Source organism: Castanea sativa, chromosome 3 (assembly GCF_040712315.1).
Source record: "Castanea sativa cultivar Marrone di Chiusa Pesio chromosome 3, ASM4071231v1".
NCBI classification, from domain to species: Eukaryota; Viridiplantae; Streptophyta; class Magnoliopsida; order Fagales; family Fagaceae; genus Castanea; species Castanea sativa.
This window is the reverse complement of record NC_134015.1, coordinates 12063238-12085758: the sequence shown is the minus strand read 5'-3', so window position 1 is coordinate 12085758 and position 22521 is coordinate 12063238. Positions and strand designations below refer to the sequence as shown.

The following is a 22521-nucleotide window of genomic DNA, read 5'->3' as shown; positions in this document are numbered from 1 at the left end:
ACTCACTGTTTATTTATTTTTTAATATAAAGCAATCCAATATTAAAAAAACTCCGATTGATTTAGATTTGATGTTCTTTACACAAATTTAATTAAATTAATTATAATCTCTTTTACGAATCCTCTAATTTAACATTTTATTTGTTAACACTTGATGGTTATATATGCATCAAAATTAACTTTTTTGATAGCTTTTTAATATTTCTAAAATTACCTTCTAAACCAATGCTCAAAGAGCATTCGGTCAACTTTTTTCTTTAAGAATTACATAAAATAAAAGCGTTAGAACATTACCTTCTCAGTGAATAATTTATAATTGTCGCACGCATGGATCATAGTTTTCCTCCCAATATCTTTTTATGGCTATATTCACATCTTCCTCCCATGACACTTCTCTTCGAACTGCCAACCAATAGTTTTCACCCAGTCCAACTTCCTTTAGCTTCGGCATGCTTAAGACTCCATTAGAGAAGATCTTCAATTCCGGACATCCAGTCACAGTTAGATTTTCCAGTGATGGGAATTTGATGATGCAATTGCCCAAGTGGAAGCTTCTCAGACTTGGTAAATCAAGAAGCAACAAATATTTCAATTGATTGAAACAAATTTCATCTCCTGCTTCACCTTCTCCCTCACTTGTGACTATTTCTCTCATTCTTTTGCACTCATATAAAGTCAATTCTTTGAGTTGAACCAAACTTTTGACTGTCGAGAAAGTTGCTAAATTAATCAAGCCATGACATTTCGATACTCTCAAAGTGTTTAAATTTTGGAAATACATTGAGGATGGCACTAAATTTTTTAATTTGCTGCATTGTGATACATGTAGAATCTCCAAGATTTGAAATGCCCTACCTTGTTGAGAGTTTTCCTTCCAAAAATGCATCAACTTGGGCATTTTAGATAGATTCAATTTTGTCAAATGTTCGAATGTCCCAGCATATTGTCCTTTGTTATTGACATGAAAAATTTCTTCGAAGATAAGATTACTAACGGAAAGATACTTAAGGTAGCATAATCCTTCAACAAATACCGAAGGGACTACTATCAATCTATCATCTTTGCCGTACAATCTGAGAACTTCTAGTTTGCAAAAGAACTCTCCATAAAGTCGACTATTTGTCTGATTCTTGGTATCATCCCAATCCAAATTCAATTTTTTCAAGTTAGCGAATGTATCCTGGGAAAGATTGAAGTATTGAACAAAAGAAAGCAAAAGTTAGTGTTGTCTAAGCAAGTCAGGGATGATCTTCCCATCAATTTCAAGTGGGACTAAATGTATATAAATCAAGTGGCTAGGAGTGGACTCTCAAAAAAAAAAAAGTGGCTAGGAGTGATGTGCATCAATGCATCTACATTTATTGTCTTGTGCAATAATTGTATATAATATCTTATGTGGACGTGAATCCCCATTGCCCCTTAATGCTGAAATCCATTCCTATGAGTTGAGAGCCTAATATATAGTTTTTTTTTTTTTGTTTTATAGTTCCTTTTCAAGTGATTTGGTTCCAATCAGGACCACTCAGGCACAAAAGTATTAGTACATGAATGCACTAAGTTTTTTTTTTTTTTAAATTTTATTTTATTCTTATTATTGTTTTAAGGAAAAAATAAAAGGTAAAAAAGGATCTGATTATCAGTTCATGATACTAATTAATTTTTAGTGTAAATACGTAGATTCAAACCTAGCGCTTTCGTCTAAGGAAAAAAGTTTTACAAGTTAAACTAATTGGAACCTACTAAAAAATGTCCTAAGCTATGGATATAAATAACCAAATTTGAAATTCTATTAGTTTGAAAGATTTATATATATATATATATATATATAAAGGATTTTATCATTTGAACATCTCAAATAAGTCATTCATAATTTTCCAAAAAAGAAATCTAAAAAATTATTTTTAGGATTTTTTAAAGATAATATACTGAAGGTCATATCCATGTTAACAATTAAAGAAACAACTACAAGTTCATACCTTTTCAATCAGAAAAAGGGACTGTTGAATTGGAACATAATGGCCTAACCCATCTGAATATGGGAAGCTTAATTCATTTATTGTGTTTGTGTTGTGTTTTAGGTTCAGTTCATTTTCCTTTCCTTTTCTTTTTTTTGGAACGTGTTTTCTGATTCTCAAACAGTGACTTGTTATTTTTAATCATTGGTCTTTCTTTTTTCTTTCTTTTATCAAACAATAGGATTTTTTTTTTCTTTCAACGTGTTTTCTTTCTTTTATCAAACTGTGGTTTTTTTTTTTAATCAAGTCTCAACGGTTGTTTTTCTGTTTAACAATAGCTTTTTTTTCTTTTAAACTTTTTTGAATCAATGGTAGTTTTCATTTTTTAACCAAATGATGGATGGCTCCTCTATAATTGTCATATATAATATAATGTAATGTAATAATAAAGAAAAATAAACCAAATTGCAGGAGTATAAAAGTAAATTTATATTAACTACTTTTTTTTATCCCAATTTTTCTACTTAATCAAATAAAAAAGTTTTTTTTTTTTAAATTTTTTTATCCTTTTACTTTTCTATCTTATTACTTTTTCTTCTCCTCAACCCGATAGACCCTAACCCTTTGAATATCAGAAAATGTAGCCCCATCCATTATTTACCTTAAACTAGCCATCACGTTAGTAGGGCTATCCATTAGCAGTGATGTACCCCAACATTAAAACATTTAATTTAAGTCTGGAGGCTTAATGATAGGATGGAAAGTTATTAAAAACAAGCATATTTATAAAATATAAAATAAAATTAAGGACACATATATTCCAAAAACATTCAAAAGAAAAAAAGGACAAATGAAAATTAAGAAATCAAACGACATATCTATATTTATGACAAAGGACGATGCAAACAGTGGAAGTGAAGACAAAGCATGAGCTGTAAAACAATATGATCTATCAAAGTCACACCCCAATCACACCACATTGGCAAATATTTTTCAGCAGCTACAATTTTCAAAATTTACATCTTAAACACAAAGCATGGAGGCAGATGTTTTAGTTCTGATATTTATTTAATTAAGATCAAATCATATTATATAATATAATATAATATATGCAAGACCTTAGACTTTAATTCTTTTTTAAAAATAACTCAATTTTCTCATTATTTGTCAAAAACTATATTATATAGGTTTTAAAAAAAAAAACTTTTGCTCCATAATTTTTACATAATGAGTGCTTTTATAGTTCCTAATATTTTAAATGAACGCTTTTAACCACTAAATTTTCAAAATGAGTATAATTGGTTCCTTTGTCTATTCTCTTTTGTTTTGTTGTCTCTATGTGCCTAATGTGTGCACTACCCAACCCAAATGATATGGATCCTCTTCCCCATTTGAAACCCAAATCGGTAACGAGTGCCCTTCAACATCACTACCATTGAACCTTAAACCCAAATTCGAATGATATTGCTCCTCTCCATTTCATGACACAAGACCAGTTTAAGATAACCCTTCAAACTAAAATCTTAAAATCATTATTGATTCTGCCTTTTAACTTTCATTCAATTTGACTGACCAACTAGTTTTTATGGTCGATATTTTTGGAAGAACATGAAGCTGCCAGTGATCTCTACTCAAGGTAAAATTACCCCATTAGTACTTGCTTTTGAGGGCTACTGCTAGCATGCGCCTTTGCTTCATTTTTAGCTTCCAGTCTTCCGCTGCCATTGCCACTGCCAAGTTGCCAACTTATGTACTCTTGTCACTTGAAATTGTATTTACAGGAAAAAGTGCTACAATAAGTTTTAGGGTTTTATTAATTAATTCAAGGCAATATGGTTGCAATAGCATCTCCATCTTCACAAATTAGTTTCAAAAAATATTATTAGAACAAATACCATATCAATGAATCAGAACATAAAAACAGTGAAGAACTAATGGTTTAAGGAAGGGGCTAAATAGGGATTTGGGTGCACTCATTCTTAAGGAAAGTGTCGTTGTCATGGTGTAAGCTCATACAGGGATAGAGTCAAAACTTGAAGTTAGGGAGTGGCTCTGCTGCTCGCTGTGTACAGCATCTCCGGCCTTTGACTCTCCTGCTTTATTACTAAGGATTTTTGTTCAAAACTTTTTAAGAGGCTAAATTGTTTGTCTTGGGTAAAATAAGTTGCTTGAGCTTAATTTTTTTTAGCTTTATTGTTAATTTTTGTTGTTAGGCTAATTTTTTTGGGCTTGTATATTTTTTTTAGATTTAATATATTAATTTTTTATGGCTTTTAAAAGGTGGAAAATAATAAAACTACAAAAATTTTCAAAATTGCTAATGTGGTGAGTGATTATTGGTAAAATAAAAAGTAATCCAAGTGTGCAAACGAATAAAAATTTGTTACCTCAATAGTTTATAAAAATGTTATAAAAAAGTTTGCGACAATAATATTACTCTTAAAAGAATTGTTTGCATTGTTAAGGGAGGGCAAAGTGTAATTTTATTGAACAAAATTGCTAAAATTAGTACCTACTAATATACTAATATTAAAAAAAAAAAAAAAACTTTAGGGGGCCATTACCCCGACCTAGTCCATAAATAGCTCCATCCATGAGCCCACATGTTTGTGAGAGGACCACTCCACGAAGAGATAAATTTTGGAGCTAAGGGGCCCTATAAATAGGGATTTGGGTTTGCCTATTTTTATAGAAGGTGTCTTTGCATTGTGTAAGTACAAATATTAAACACATATTTAATATATGAGAGGTGCTACCTCTACAACATTTTTACAATATTTTCATAAATGGTTAGTCGTTATTGGTTCAAATTTGAACTTAACACTAAGATTACTTTTTTGCCCCAACAATAACAACCAATAACAATTCGTCACTTAAAATTTGTTGTAAAAATGTTGTGAAAATATTGTGGATATATCATTCCTCTTAATATATAGCTAGGTTGTTAGTAAAAGGAAAAATGTGTTGCAGACTTGCAGGTAAGTGTTTCACTATTTGTGTTGTATCAGCATTGAGTAGCAATATGCCTACTAAAGGCCTTGTTACATTGTATTCAAATTTGGCACTCTTCTATGTCATTTAAAACATTACACTCTTAGAAATTTTGCTATTTTCGTCTTGATTAAGAGTGTAAAGACCAATCATTTAAGTAATAAGAAGATAGGGTACAAACTTGGGATAGTGTTAGGCATCAAAACCAACTTTAATTGAATGGGGTGGCCTCTACTTGTGCTACTTAACCATTTTTTAACATGGGTCACTAAGACCAATGATTAAATTCACATCCTAACAGCTTAATCTCAATTCTCACACTTGTTTTTTTGGCCTAATAGCACCTCGATCAACCTTTGTTGTGTCTCAATGTCTAAGGTATGATCCCCATTAATTCCATCTAAAATAAATAAATATAAACATACTAAGCAAGATCATTAGCAAAGCAAATGTAAAATAACTTAGAACCTCACCAACCCAAACTAAACGGTAGGCTAGTATTTGTTTTTCACTTCTGTTTTTTTTTTTTTTTTGGCTGAATATTTGTATTTCACTCCTTAGATATGAGCTAGGGATCCTGCTATATGGTTTTCACCTCTTAGAGATGAGCAAGGATGAGTACAAAATTTACCACTTGATTAAAGCAATCCATCAATTTGTCTATGAAACTACAGTTTCACAAATAAAAATTCATATGATTTCTTGGACCATATAATAGCCTTGTCTTAGCTCCAAAGCCCCATAACAAAGCTACTATGAGTCTATGAGTCTCATCCTTATCCGTAACACACCAATATATTAAGGCGAACCTTTTGGTCCATCCAATAATGTCTACCACTATAACATCACCTCCAAAAACAAAAAGCACTACATCACTCGTCAACAATAAAAGTTATATTGTTCTAGAAATCAATCATTAATAAATTACAAGATCAATCTTCCTTTGAGTCATTCTCGAAGTCATTTCAATCATTTTTCTCTCCATTTTCACTTGAATCTTAATGAGTCATCCTCCAAAGCTATCACCGGCATTTTCTTGTCTCCCCTTACTTGAATCTTACATTGAGTCATCCTCCAGGTCATCAACATCATTTTCCTCTCCGGCCTCACTTGTGCTTGCATTGGTCTACAATAAAAGATGTTCAAATTAACGCCCCAAATGAAAACTAATCCCAAAAAAAATAAAAAGATGAAAGAGAAAATTAATCCCAAAACAACATAACACTAGATCATGATCTAATCAACAATCTCATTCTTATATACAATAATAAATGCAGTTGATACCTAAGTCAGAAGATCCAACAAGCACAAGAACAAATATCAAGTCTTTTCTAACCAAATTTCTCAAGAGCAAAAATAAGAAGATTTTTTTTTTTGTCAAACCCAAAAAAAAAAGAATGATTAAATTAGTGTTTCTATATCAGTGTAAACGAGTGAGATATGCTTGTGTAAAAAATTCTTATCATTTTGCTGTTATATATAGGAGAAATGAGTACTTCATCACCGTAGAAGAAAAATGAGTTCATATATAAAATGGAAATGTACTTATGAGTTATGTCAGCTAGATGGTAAATATGATAACAAAACTCCCACACTTATAAAATAAAGAAAAAAAAATGTATACCATATGTGCATGTCTGTAGATAAATATATGAAAAATAAATGTATATCTTATTTATTTGGATTCAACTTGCCAAGAAACCAAAGCATAATACATGGCAGTCGAAGCAAATTATTCTACCAAAAGCCTTCTAAAAATGATTGCCAAAGTGGCATGTGTGTTTGTCAATAACTTTTTCTTTTATCTTTTAATTTAAAACTAGTTGAATTCACTTTTGTTTTAATGTATAAACTAACTCAATATTAAAACTAGTTGAATTCACATTTCAGTGCATCGCACCTTTTAACGACCAAGTAGTGAAAAAGTATATTAACAATTGCAAGTGTTATACATATTATTATATTATTAACGTTATGTTGCCTTGGGATTTAGGATATGTGACCATTGGGTTCGCATCATGTCACTTTCCTTGTGTTAACTCCAACAAAAATGCTTTTAAGAATTACATAAAATAAAAACGTGAGAACATAGTCAACATACCTTCTGAGTGAACAGTTGTCGCAAGCGTGGATCATCTCTTTTCTCCCAACATCTTTTTATGAAGGTATTCACATCTTCCACCGGGAACAGATCACTTTGGTGTACCGACCAACGGTTTCCATCCAGTGTAAAAGTAATTAGCTTCGGCATGCTTAGGACTCCATTAGAGAAGATCTTCAATTCCGGGCATCTGTTCACATGTAGAAATTGTAGTGTTGGGAATTTCATGGTGCGAATACCCAAGTGGAAGAAGCTTCCTAGAGTGGGTAAATCATAAAGCGACAAATAACTCAATTGATTGAAACAAATCTCATCTCCCGCTTCACCTTCTCCCTCGTTTGTGACTATTTCTCTCATTCTTTTGCATTTAGATATCGTCAATCTTCTGAGTTGGACCAAACTTTTGACTGTTGAAGAAGTTGCCAAACTACTCAACCCATGGCATTTCGATACTTCCAAAGTGTTTAAATTTCGAAAATACATTGAGGATGGCACTAAATTTTTTAATCTGCCGCATTCTGATACATGTAGAGACTCCAAATTTTGAATGCCCCTAACTTGTTGAGAGTTTTCCTTGCACAAATGCATCAACTTGGGCATTTTAGATAAATGTAAAGTTGTTAAACGTTCAAACATCTCAGCATATTGTCCTCCGTTATTGACAATTCCACATGGACAAATTTCTTCCAAGAAAAAATTACTGATGTCAAGCTCCTTAAGATTGTACAATCCTTGAACAAATACCCAAGGGAATGCTGTCCACCTATCTTTGCTGTACAGCCCGAGGACTTTCAGTTTGCAAGAGAACTGTGCTTTTAATCGATCATATGTCTGATTTATGGTATCATCCCAATCCAATTTCAATTCTTCCAAGTTAGACAATATATCCTGGGAAAGATCAAAGTATTGAACATAAGAAGGAAAAGTTAGTGTTCCCTAGGCAAGTTAGGATAATATTCCCAACAATTTCAAGTAGGGATCGAATGTATCTAACCAGTGGCAAAGCTAGGATATCAACTCTATTGGGGAAAGATTAAATGACAAGATTGAAAGTATAATTAAATTGGAAAAATAATAATGGTATGAATAACAAAATAGGTACACAATACTATGGTACGTGATTGTCATACAAATCTCTATGATATTGTGATTGTCGGAGAGTCCATCGACAAGCAAAGTCTATGTCAGCGTAGTCCTAGAGTCATCATGTGACTTGATGAGTTCGGTGCAAATGTCGCAGGGTTAAGGTTAAGGATGTTCTGTCTTTTATGCTTGAACATGTGGAAACACTTCAACATGCTGCCTGATGGACTTTTAGAAGAGATGGGGTTTAGGATTTTGATATTATTAGTTTTTAAATGAGTTAAAATTAAAAGGAAACAAAAGAGATTAGATGGTGAGGTGGCAGTGTCTCATTGGTCTCTTAGAGATTACCTAAAATCTAATTAGGTAGAAAGTGATTTCATTAAGATAAGAGGGGTGGTTTTGGTTTATGGGTGTTGAAAAAACACCTAAACCAAAACCACCCCACTTAAGTCTTATCTTAATGAAAGGTTTGGGCATTGCGAGATTTCTCTCTCTTCGTGACTTTTTGTCAGAAAAAGTTTGCATTATTCTAAAAAATTGAGTTAGAGTTCCAAACACAATTTTTGTGTTTTCAGCCCCTAAAAAACTAACCTGAAAACATGGTGACAAACTCACTTTTTGTATTATGAGAATTTGAAAGCAAATTTTGAATTTACTTTTTTGATGACTGTTTTCACATTGTTTTGAAAACAAAAAACACCAATACTCTAACCATACAGGAGTGCGCCCACTATGAAAAGACAAAAACTAGTATGATGATATTTGTTTCTTTCTTCGAGTAAAGGGGCTTTATGTATGTGTTATTAGGGGCAATTTAACATCAAATACTAATATTATATATGATTTTGGGGAGGTCATGAGACGATTGCTTATATATGATTTTCTAACATCAGATACTAATATTATATACGATTTTCTAACATCAGGTACTAATATGTCATGATTGATTATCTTGTGAAATGATTGCATGTTATGTTGTATATATAGGTATATACAAGGATAAGTTGTAATAATGATGTTTGAGTTTTGATAATATTGTTTCATAAAGTTGTTAAAGTGAAAAATCAAGTTCTGAAATTTTCTAAGTGAAAATTCGAAGTTAGTTTCAATCGGTCTAAACTTTGGCTAGATCGATCGAAATGGTAAGAAAATAATCTTGGAGTTTCTGGATGTCTCGATCGCTGCTCGATTCTTGTTCGACCGATCGAAAAGAGCATTTGATTGATTGAAAGTAATTTTCGACCGATCGAAAATCGTGAATTAGGATTTTCTGCAGAATTTTCAAATGATTGTTCAGAGAGTCTGAAGAGGTTCAAGCCTTGTGAACAGTTTTATGAAACATTTTAACTCTCCATACATGCCTTCTGATGAAATATAACCCTATGGGTATAAATAGAGGCTTGTGTTCACTTAAAAAAATAGCAAGTTAGAGAGAAACACAAGAAATCTTGTAGTCATTCTCCAGAATTACTATCTATAGAATCCAACATCTTAGTTGTATCTTGGGGACAAATTTGCGATAACCTTCTAGCAACAATAGTGTGGGGGGCAAATATTGTCTAAGGAAAACGATATAGTGCCTCCAAGTTATCTATTTTTTTATTTGTCTTTTGTGTTAACCTTGTTCTTCCATTATTACTTTGTATAATATCCCCAACATGTAACACCATTGCATGTAACACCATCTCACACTAGAGTAAACCCCACAAATGAACTACTAATCTATATGTGAGAGAGGCATAGTGTGCAACTTGAGGATTTGGTTTCAAACAAGATCACTCACGCACAAAAATTTGAGTACAAATATGTACAAGGTGTCTTTTTTTTTTTTTTTTTTATAAAGGAAATATAAAAGTAAAAATGATCCAATTCAACTAGGGTTTGCCACTTGTGGTTTTAAAGGTGTGTTTAAAAGTTGGATGATTTCAATTTATAGTATTGATTGCACGATTATAGTTCTTTATTATCAGGTCAAGACATCTAGTGATTTTTTGTGTATGAAGAATTTTAACCTAGATCTTTTTTTTATAACAAACTTTATCAGTTGAAGTAGTTGGAAACTACTAGAAAAATTGTAAGCCAAAGACAAAAATAACCAACAAAATATGATGTTAGGATTTAAATATCTTAGTTTGTATGAGAAAACATGTGAATCAAAGTTTGTCTTGTTATAGTTTTTAGAGTTTAAAGGTATGTTAAGACAGGTGCTCAAGGTTTTGTTTCTCAGCGTGCAAGAATGAAAATTCGATTCATTTCGACTGATAAAAAACTTATAGTTTTATCAATCGAAATGCGTTTTCACTAATTTTCAGCCTAGCAGCCCATCAAGTGATTGGGGTTTCATATTTTATTTTACTCAGAATGTAAAGAATACTCTAAAAAATGTTTTTAGGGACTTTGGAGTTGCTCATTTGAGATCTAAAAGATTTTGTGCCTACTAGGAGCAGCGTTAGCTTTAGTCTAGTGTGTTCAAATGAACCCCAAGAGTTGGCAAAGAAAAAAAAAGAAAAAATTCTTAATTTTTCTTTTGTTTGACCTTCTAAAATAAAATTGTGAACATCCTGAGTCTCTAGAGAAATGATATGTACATAACATTTTCACAACAAATCCTAAGTAATAGGTTATTAATAGTTGTTACAAGAGTGGGCAAAATAGTAATTTTAGTGGGGGATTAAAATTAGAACAATAACAACCTATTGCCTAGAATTTGTTGTAAAATTGTTGTGATCATAGCACTTCTCAACTCCTTGACCTTAAATCTTTTTTAAGTCCAACTGAAATAATTAGTTTGAATATGATCCTATTAAAAATATATTCTTGCAAATAAAAGTTACAATTAATTTATACTTTTGACCGAATTTGTGAGTGGAATAGCTAATTTTGAATTTGTTTTAATTTGTTATTTGTTTAGTGGGGACTCAGGCATGGGCTAGTCAATTCGTCAGTGATTAGCAAATGTTAATACTAAAAGACAATTAAAGAATTAGATAAGGAGTGATTCATTTCTTCAATGATGCTATTGATGTTTATCTTATTTTTAAAGGCTATATTTATAATAAATCTAATTATCAACTTGGCCTTAAATGTGATTAATAATCATATATATTTGACAGTGGTCTAAACCCAACATGTGACAAATCATATGCAAAATTATGGTTATAATGGGTCGAGATAACCATCAAAATTGTCCCATTGTAATCCATATGCGTCAACAAGTTTTTTAATAAACTAAAAAAAAAAAATTGAAACTATCACGAGATCAGCAAAACATATTAGTCAAACCCAAAATTCTGAAATTATTTTAGAACCAAACTCAAATAAAAGTTTAGAAAATTAAACAATAAAATGGAATCCAACCTACCAACCATAATTAATTTGAAAATTATCTTTTGACTAGTAAAATGAAAGGCTTCTCTATATAAATTATCAAACACAAAAATGATACCCTAATTAGTTTTAAAAAAGATGATTTCGTATAAGGTTTTAGTCAGTTGGATATCTCAATTATTTCCTTCATTTTCCAAAAAAGAAATCTAGAAAATATCGTCAAGGTAGTCACGAACCTACCCAATGTATCTAATTTCTTATTTTGAACGTTTACTTGTTAGTTCGTATAGCTTCAACACAGCTACGGTACAGCTGGAAACTGGGCTCCTAATCCCAGTGTTATTAAATCCGGCTCGGCCTGGCTAGTCGAACTAGTGACCTAGCGACCTGGTCAAAACCAGTTGAACCCAGTGGGTTTTAAGCAACCTGTGTGACTCGGTTGGGTTTTATTAACCCAGTCGAGTTTGTTAATTGTGTAAAATTACATTAATAGATCAATTTAATTGACTCTTTTATTATTTAAATGTATGATAATATAGTAATTTAAATAAGAAAAAACCTAAAAAATCCAAAAAAATGCATTGTTTCCATTTTCAATTTTCACAATTCTCAAAACCTACTGCTACTGTGCATAAATTTTTTTTATGCTTTGAAGTCTGAAGAGATGTACTTGGCAATTTAACATCAGATACTAATATTATATATGATTTTGGGGAGGTCATGAGGCGATTGCTTATAGATGATTTTCTAACATCAGATACTAATATTATATACGATTTTCTAACATCAGATACTAATATGCCACGATTGATTATCTTGTGAAATGATTGCATGTTATGTTGTATATATAGGTATATACAAGGATAAGTTGTAATAATGATGTTTGAGTTTTGATAATATTGTTTCATAAAGTTGTTAAAGTGAAAATTCAAGTTCTGAAATTTTCTAAGTGAAAATTCGAAGTTAGTTTCAATCGGTCTAAACTTTGGCTAGATCGATTGAAATGGTAAGAAAATAATCCTGGAATTTCTAGATGTCTCGATTGCTGCTCGATTCTTGTTCGACCGATCGAAAAGAGCATTTGATTGATCGAAAGTAATTTTCGACCGATCGAAAGTAATTTTCGACTGATCGAAAATTGTGAATTAGGATTTTCTGCAGAATTTTCAAATGATTGTTCAGAGAGTTTGAAGAGGTTCAAGCCCTGTGAATAGTTTTATGAAACATTTTAACTCTCCATACGTGTCTTTTGATGAAATATAACCTTATGGGTATAAATAAAGGCTTATGTTCACCCACAAAATAGTAAGTTAGAGAGAAATACAAGAAATCCTGTGGTCATTTTCCAGAATTGTTATCTGTAGAACCCAACATCTTGGTTGTATCCTAAGGACAAATTTACGATAACCTTTTAGCAACAATAGCGTGGGGGGCAAATATTGTTTAAGGAAAACGATATTGTGCCTCCAAGTTATCTATTTTTTTATTTGTCTTTTGTGTTAACCTTGTTCTTCCATTATTACTTTGTTTAATATCCCCAACATGTAACACCATTGCATGTAACACCATCTCACATTGGAGTAAACCCCACAAATGAACTACTAATCTATATGTGAGAGAGGCATAGTGTGCAACTTGAGGGATTTGGTTTCAAACAAGATCACTCACGCACAAAAGTTTGAGTACAAATATGTACAAGGTGTCTTTTTATTTTATTTTTTATAAAGGAAATATAAAAGTAAAAATGATCCAATTCAACTAGGGTTTGCCACTTGTGGTTTTAAAGGTGTGTTTAAAAGTTGGATGATTTCAATTTATAGTATTGATTGCACGATTATAGTTCTTTATTATTAGGTCAAGACATTTAGTGATTTTTTGTGTATGAAGAATTTTAACCTAGATCTTTTTTTTATAACAAACTTTATCAGTTGAAGTAGTTGGAAACTACTAGAAAAATTGTAAGCCAAAGACAAAAATAACCAACAAAATATGATGTTAGGATTTAAATATCTTAGTTTGTATGAGCAAACATGTGAATCAAAGTTTGTCTTGTTATAGTTTTTAGAGTTTAAAAGTATGTTAAGACAGGTGCTCAAGATTTTGTTTCTGAATGTGCAAGAATGAAAATTCGATTCATTTCAACTGATAAAAAACTTATAGTTTTATCAATTGAAATGCGTTTTCACTAAAATAGATTTTTAGCCTAGCAGCCCATCAAGTGATTGGGGTTTCATATTTTATTTTACTCAGAATATAAAGAATACTCTAAAAAATGTTTTTAGGGACTTTGGAGTTGCTCATTTGAGATCTAAAAGATTTTGTGCCTACTAGGAGCGGCGTTAGCTTTAGTCTAGTGTGTTCAAATGAACCCAAGAGTTGGCAAAGAAAAAAAAAAAGAAAAAATTTTAATTTTTCTTTTGTTTGACCTTCTAAAATAAAATTGTGAACATCCTGAGTCCCTGGAGAAATGATATGTACATAACATTTTCACAACAAATCCTAAGTAATTGGTTATTAATAGTTGTTACAAGAGTGGGCAAAATAGTAATTTTAGTGGTGGATTAAAATTTAAACAATAACAACCTATTGCCTAGAATTTGTTGTGAAATTGTGATCATACCACTTCTCAACTCCTTGACCTTAAATCTTTTTTAAGTCCAACTGAAATAATTAGTTTGAATATGATCCTATTAAAAATCTATTCTTGCAAATAAAAGTTACAATTAATTTATACTTCTGACCGAATTTGTGAGTGGAATAGCTAATTTTGAATTTGTTTTAATTTGTTGTTTGTTTAGTGGGGACTCAGGCATGGGCTAGTCAATTCGTCAGTGATTAGCAAATGTTAATACTAAAAGACAATTAAACAATTATTTAAGTAGTGATTCATTTCTTCAATGATGCTATTGATGTTTATCTTATTTTTAAAGGCTATCTTTATAATAAATCTAATAATCAACTTGGCCTTAAATGTGATTAATAATCATATATATCTGACAGTGGTCTAAACCCAACATGTGACAAATCATATGCAAAATTATGGTTATAATGGGTCGAGATACCCATCAAAATTGTCCCACTGTAATCCATATGCGTCAACAAGTTTTTTAATAAACTAAAACAAAAAATTTGAAACTATCACGAGATCAGCAAAACATATTAGTCAAACCCAAAATTCTGAAATTATTTTAGAACCAAACTCAAATAAAAGTTTAGAAAATTAAACAATAATATGGAATCCAACCTACCAACCATAATTAATTTGAAAATTATCTTTTGACTAGTAAAATGAAAGGCTTCTCTATATAAATTATCAAACACAAAAATGATACCCTAATTAGTTTTAAAAAAGATGATTTCATATAAGGTTTTAGTCAGTTGGATATCTCAATTATTTCCTTCATTTTCCAAAAAAGAAATCTAGAAAATATCGTCAAGGTAGTCACGAACCTACCCAATGTATCTAATTTCTTATTCTGAACGTTTACTTGTTAGTTCGTATAGCTTCAACACAACTACGGTACAGCTGGAAACTGGGCTCCTAATCCTAGTGTTATTAAACCCGGCTCGGCCTGGCTAGTCGAACTAGTGACCTAGCGACCCGGTCAAAACCAGTTGAACCCAGTGGGTTTTAAGCAACCTATGTGACTCGGTTGGGTTTTATTAACCCAGCCAAGTTTGTTAATTGTGTAAAATTACATTAATAAATCAATTTAATTGACTCTTTTATTATTTAAATGTATAATAATATGGTAATTTAAATAAGAAAAAACCTAAAAAATCCAAAAAAATGCATTGTTTCCATTTTCAGTTTTCACAATTCTCAAAACCTACTGTTACGGGCTGCTACTGTGCATAACTTTTTTTTATGCTTTGAAGTCTGAAGAGATGTACTTGGCCAACAATTAGCATGTAAGTATGACCATATAAGTCTATGCTACCAACTATCTTCTTTTGTTCAAGTTTTTTTTTTTTTTTTTAGTACTTTATTTCTTGATTGCTTTTTAGTTTAAGCATCTTTTGTTTAATTCAATGTAAGTGTGTGAGAGACTGAGAGAAATACGCATTAGAGTTTGAAATTTTCCTTTTTATTTATTTAATATACATAATTTTTAGACATGTAACAAGATTTTCTTTAGTAAAAACTTTGTTGCAATCTCATGACATTTGTTTGTTTTCCTTGTGAATTTTATAGAATTTCTAATGCTATTGCTTATGAAACATTGATTTTGAATTATAATGGCAAGTTTAATTTAGGCATATGTCTATTTTTTTTTCTTTTTCTTTTTTAATTTACATATTCAGGTTATGATTTCTCAAACTTAATTTTATATATATTTAATTTTTAAAATCTTGTTATTTGACCGTGTAGTTCGACCGATGACCTACTGGTTGAACCAATGACCTGGTGACCCAGCTCATAGACCAAGTCAACGTCTGGTCCGAGTTTTTTTTTTTTTTTTAGAGAGTTTCAACTTATAGTGTCCGCTCCTGATGATAGTATTTTATCTCAGACCAAGACACCAATCATTTTTTGGTGTAGGCGGGGATTGAACTCCAAATCTCCTATATAACCATCAGAGACTTTACTAGTTGAGCTAATTGGAACCCACTTTTTAAGTTTTTTTTAGATAACCTAATCGAACTACTTATATGTAGTCCCACTAGTCATTTTAGTATTAAAAATTTGTTATTAAATTTGTTATTTTTATTTTATGATAATTACACTAGCTAGTATCATATCCATGTTAACAAAGAGACCAGTACAAGTCCATACCTTTTCAATTGGAAAGAGACGCTACTGAACCTGAACATGATGCACCAACTCATCTCTTTCTTGGAAGCTTAACTCATTTGAAGCAATAATTTTTCACTTTGTTGCAATTGTATATCCTCAACCTTTTCAGCGATGGCCACTCTGAAGTGTGTTTTCCTGGATAGAAATACTTGAATTCTGGCAGTGATTCAAGATATAGAGAGGTTATTCGTGGAAACAAAGGCTTAATCGTTGTTTCCACTCCTTCCATGGCAACAATTTCCTCCAATCCACATTCGCCTATTGTTAGACTCTCAATTTGTTCACAACTTTTGGCCACCAAGATTGGAAAAAACATTTCAGACTTTTACAATTAGAAACTTCAACTTCACACAGATTTTGATATGTCAAAATTGCTTGGGGATCCAAACTCCATACATGCTCAAGCTTCGGAAGATTGAATAACCTCAGGACTCTCAACCGAGTGGATATCGTATCGCATATTTCATCAACATTTACCCCTCTAATGTCAAATACCTCTTCTACCAAATTGCAATCCCTTACCTCCAATTCTTCAAGATTCTGGAGTCTTCTCCACATATTAGGCGGAAAAATGTTAATTAGATTTTTACATCAGCTAACATGCAACTCTTTTAATTTGCAAAAGGAATCTGGAATGAGTTGATGATTGTGCCACAACATCTTCAGGTTATCCATGTCATTGATGGATATATCAGCCAAGTTAGAAAATCCAACCTACAGTTCTCACGTATTTATTGAGTGAGTCAGTAACATAGCCTTTATATTCCCAAATAATTGAGAAAAAGAAGATTTATGATGGGAATAAGAAATAGAGACAGACATGGGAAAAGTTAAAATTAAATTATATTCTAAAAAACCACGTGGCTAGTACAACATGGAGCAAACTAATGAAAGCATTGAGGAAAAAAGAAACAAAACATCCTTTACTTGAATAGAGATTCTGTGGGAGTACAGAGGTTAGTTTCTTCAAGTTCAATTCTTTATAAAATGTGATGGATGTACTCTCGAAATTCAGATAACCAAAAATATAAAAACAAAAACAATTGAATTGCTTGGTTTTTAATTTTATTTTTGAGAATCAATTCTTATTTTTTCTTTTTTCTTTTTTGAGAATCAATTGAATTGCTTGATTTGCTTCTGTAAGATCTCGTGAGTTTAGGGCAAATTATTTAGGTAAGAGATTCTATATATGGTATGAAGTGGCTTTAAATCACATAATGAGAAATGATTAAGCGGTCACAAATTTTTATAAAATTATTTGGGATATTGTTTAACAATTGATTATATTAGTACTAGTATCACATCTACTCTAAACAATAGTCTCTAATGCAATGAGTTCAAAATAGTTCAACGGGTATGAGTTAACCTTAACTCACATGATTGAAATGCATGATTTCCCCTATACTAATTTATTCTCCCTTTGTACATTGTATCCCTATCTAACCCTTAATAAGCTCTCAACCTTCATATGAGGAAAAAAAAAAAAACTATGTCCACAATATTTTTACAATAGCAATAAAAAAAATGGTATATTCAAAAAGAAAGGGTAAACAAATTAATGTAGAGCTATTATAGGAGTGGTGGTGCACATTAACCAACAAAAAAAGAAGGAAAGAAAGAGGAAGTCATTTTTAATGGAGGAAGCCTTTAAAAAAAAAAAAATCATATGAAGGAAGGATTTTGATTGTACTGCACGTTAGGATAGCTGTGAAAATTCGGTGGTGTAATGTGTAAAAAAAAAAAAAAAAGAAGAAGAAGATTGGACCAAGGACTCGGTGGTGCACATTTAAAGGGGGAGGGGGGAAGCATATTTAATGTAGGAAAAATTAAAGGCATGTAACCGAAAGAAATTGGTAAAAAAAATAAATGGAGCAGTTCAAAAGCACCCCAAAAAGAATAAATAAATAAATAAATCATTTTTAATATTCAGAGCTCCATTTAGATTTATATGAAGCATTTAATGGAAATCATTTTAACAGGAAAAAAAAATGTTAACCGAACAATGTCCATCAAGTATAAAAGCTATACAATTCAAACATTTTAATTTTGTTTTTAAAAAAAATATATTCAAACATTTTGGTGGAATTATTTGTGTACCTAGACTTATTGATTAACAAATTGTTATAGTATTAATTTTAATTTTTGGATAATTAAACAACTTATTTAGCTAAAACTGAAAACTTTTTGCTAAAAGTACTGTAAATAAAGTTAAAAAGTAACTGAAATAGTACAGTGTAACTCATGAGTAGTACCAAAAAATGCAATAAGACTCATGTATAGTAGCAAAAATAAGCTAAATAGTAAAAAAACTGACTTTTTCAACCAATGCCAAATGCACACTAAGTGTTAAATACTTATATCTATGTTAACGAATGAACAAGTACAAGTCCATACCTTTTCAATCAGAAAAAAGGGTTGCTGAACTAGGACATGATGGCCCAACCCGTCTGTATCTGAGAAGCTTAATTCATTCGATGCAAAAATCTTTACTTTGTCGCATTTAGATGTATACAAAAAATTTAGTGATAGCCATTTTGAAGTGTGTTTTCCTGGATAAAAACACTTGAGTTCAGGCAATGATTGAAGCCATAGATTGGTTATTCGTGGAAACACAAACTTAGTCACTGTTTCCGATCCTTCTTCCATAGCAACAATTTCCTCCAATCCACAATCCGTTATTGTTAGCTCCTTAAGTTGTTCAAGACCTTTGGCCACTGAGAATGGAAAAAGACTTTTCAAACTTTTACAATTAGAAACTTCAACTTCACTCAGATTTTGAAATGTCAAAATTGCTTGGAGATCCGAACTCCATACATGCTTAAGCTTCGGAAGATCAAATAGCCACAGGACTCTCAACTTGTTAAACACCGTATCACATATTTCATCAATATTTACCCCTCTAATGTCAAATACCTCTTCTACAAAATTGCAATAGCTTATCTCCAATCTTTTAAGATTCTGGAGTCTTCTTAGCATATTAGGCAGAAAAATGTTCATTAGATTTTTACATCTTCTAACACGCAACACTTTTAGTTTGCAAAAGGAATCTGGAACGAGTTGATGATTATGCCACAACATCTTCAAGTTATCTATTGCACCGATACATATATCCTCCAAGTTAGAAAATATAACCTACAGTTTTCACATATTTATTGAGTGAGTTAATAACATACCTTTATAATCCCAAAATAATTGAGAATAAGAAGATTTATGTTGGGATTAAGACATAGAGACAATCAGAAAAACATGGGAAAAGTTAGAATTAAAATTTTAATATTTGAAAGAATTATCATATTGCTCATGTATAATATCTATTATGTAGTAAAATATTTAGAGAAGTAATTTTAATTATATTATATTTCACCAAAAAATAAAATAAAAAATGTAAATTGTTAAGATTAATATAATTAAAATGCAAATATTCATTTATTTCTACTAATTTAAGCAGACAACTACTTTTTGTTTATATTACTGGTTGTGTTATTAAAATCTTTTTTGTCTTTTATTGGGTTTTTTTTTTTATAGATTATTTATTATATGTATATATATTATATGTCATTAAAATAAGTTAGGAAATGTAAATTCTTTTAATATAACAATTTTTTTGGAAAGACCTATTACTAAAAATATGAATATATTTTACTTTGATGAATTCACAAATATTTATATATTTTGGCGAAATTAAGCACACAATATTTTTTTTATTAGAGTATCATGTATTATTGTATTTGCCTTTTCTTTTTGATGATTTGGTTTCAATTCTTGCGAAAACAAATATACATGAGGAGTTATGCTATATTTTCAAATATATTTTTATACTAAGTACTCCAAATAAATTATTTCTTATATGAATTTCAAAAAATAAATATATAAATCTATTTATAAATAATTAGTGCCACATACATATAATATACTTGATACTCAAGCAATTATTCTAACAAAAAGAAACCACAACTATTAAAAAAAATCTAATATACAGTAACTTGGTAGAGGATTGGTGGTGACATATGGGTTAAGAGTGGCTGACTCAAGAATCAAGACTATCACTAGTATTATAGAACCTCTCTTCCATATGTCAAACTCCTCAGTTTCTTTTCGAAAGAAGAAAAAGAATTGCTACACCGAGGTCATGATCCTGGTGACATATGGGTTAAGAGTGAGTGACTCAAAAATCAAGATTATGACTCTTGTATAATCAAATTTAGGACAGGAATTGAATCTTTAAAATGCTGTAAATACAGTATCGATCTTCATTTTTATGCTCGATCATTTTACGAACGGTATGATGTAACCTTAACTCACATGATTGAACTGCACGATTTCCCCTATACTAATTTCGTCTTCCTTTGTACATTGTACAGTGAGCTCTCAATCTTCATTTTTCTCAATCACAAACAATTAACAACTGTAATATGACAATTGCAGAAAAATCTATAAAATAAAATAAAAAAAGAGAGTTGAAATACTATATCACAACTAAGAAAATTGGAAAATCTCAATGTATATGTTAATGATAGGATTCCAACATCCAAAAGGAAAAAAGGGGAAAAAAGTGAAATTCTCAATGTCTAAAATGATGTGTTATAGGAATCCTAGGAAAAGAGTGGAAGAAGTCATAAGATTTGGAAAATAATGGGATTTAGCTATATAACTATTTTCAAGCGCACGTCGATCCTGTAATGGACATGTGAAAGAATAGAGGGAAGGTGGGAAACTATACTCAAATGCAATTTCTATTGGTGGTGTTTCCATTGGTGCTTGAATGGAGATTCTCCAGTAAGCTAGATGAAGAACAGACTTGGTGAAGTTGGTTGCTAGTTGGAGTTTGGAGGGCTTAAGTACACAGTGAGAAATATAATTAGAGGGTTTATGTTTATTTTAGTGGAGATTTCCGATGAGTAGTCAGGGGAGAGGTTATTACGCGCTGGTGCCCGGGTTTTCCACTTCTTAATCATGTTTTGGTGTTTAGTGTGGTTTCCACGCTTTTACCTCTATTTCCTTTACACTACTATACTGCCGTACTTTGTATAGTGTAGCTTGTTTTGTTTGGAAATTGGTTAAGTCATTTACACTTGGACTAATATATTTAGTTTAGGTTAAAATTGGTTAAATCATAAAAGGATTGTTTTGAATTTTTTAAATACTTGCTAAAGATAATATAGCACATTTCTGTTGTATAAAGGTTGAAAATACGATAGTTTAAGCTTGACCCCCAAATAACATTTCCTTGATTTATCTCTATTGAGAGGTGTTACGTTCACAATATTTTTTTTAAAAAAAATTCACATTAAATCCTAAATAATTAGTTGTTATAATATTGTGATCATAAATGTTCTCACATTTATATTTACTCGCTATTAAAAATAAAACGTAAAACGACGACAAATGACCTCGTCCCAACAGCACACATTATCCAAAATGAATTGCAAAACAGAGGCTGAAGAAGATACATGCACTGAATGACGAAAAATAGAACCTTTTGCAAAGCTTTATCCTTTTATTTTTATTTTTTTTAATCATTCGAAGGAAGAATTTTGACTGTAGTGCAGTTTTGGATAGATGTAAAAATTGGTGGTGTAGCCGAAGTTAAAAAAGAACGTACGATTGGACCAAGGGGCGAAAAAGCGTATTTAATTGGAAGCATTTTTAGTGGAAATCATTTTAACGGGAAAAAAAAATGTCAACCGAACAATGTCCATCAAAAGTATAAACGCTATAATTTACTCAAAAAAAAAAAGTATAAAAGCTATAAAATTCAAACATTTTAATTTTTAAGTTTTTTTGCATCAAATTCTGAATGTATTTCGTTTTTAAGTGTTCCAATGAATGAAAATTATTTTAATTGGGAATAAATGCCAAAAAGTAATGGAAGGAGTTTTTTGTATTTAGTGGATATTTATTGTTGACACAGCAATTTTGTTGTCAACAAAATTGACATATACCAATTATTGCTTGCCATATGACATTATCTTTCCAATTCATCTAAATAAATGTAGAAATTTGCCACATGTCAAGTGTTGGAAGCTTCATATATTTCACAATGGTATAGCCATAGACTAGGCTTTTGTAATAATATATTATAGTGTGAAATACTATTTTAATCTCCAAACTTTATCCAAAAAAAAAAAATTCATCCCTAAATTTTAAATAGTTTGTTTTTCGTCTCTAAACTATTGAAAAATTCGACTTTTTTCCCCTAAACTACTAAAAATGTTTTACTTTTGGAACTTGAACTATAAAAAAGATTTTTTTTTTTCATCCTTA

General features: G+C 30.9%; 1 protein-coding gene and 1 pseudogene across 1 annotated transcript; both read right to left on the bottom strand.

Moving 5' to 3' along the window:
* Window positions 1–309: 309 nt before the first annotated feature.
* LOC142628521 (putative disease resistance protein At4g27220) overlaps window positions 310–22521 on the bottom strand; it is a 35359-nt pseudogene continuing 13147 nt past the window's right edge.
* On the bottom strand, window positions 5725–7900 carry LOC142626892 (uncharacterized). The gene is made up of 2 exons (XM_075800602.1): window positions 7047–7900; window positions 5725–6071 (listed from the first exon to the last, which is right to left on the bottom strand). The coding sequence occupies exons 1-2, from the start codon at window positions 7680–7682 to the stop codon at window positions 6003–6005; spliced, it is 705 nt and encodes a 234-aa protein (XP_075656717.1). The 5' UTR covers window positions 7683–7900; the 3' UTR covers window positions 5725–6002.

Excerpts from the sequence above, each read along its gene's own strand:
- LOC142626892 (XM_075800602.1), bottom strand. The coding sequence starts at position 7,682 with ATGTTTGAACGTTTAACAACTTTACATTTATCTAAAATGCCCAAGTTG. Across the intron at positions 6,072-7,046 it reads GACAACTGTTCACTCAGAAG|ACCAATGCAAGCACAAGTGA; the intron begins GTATGTTGACTA and ends CTTTTATTGTAG.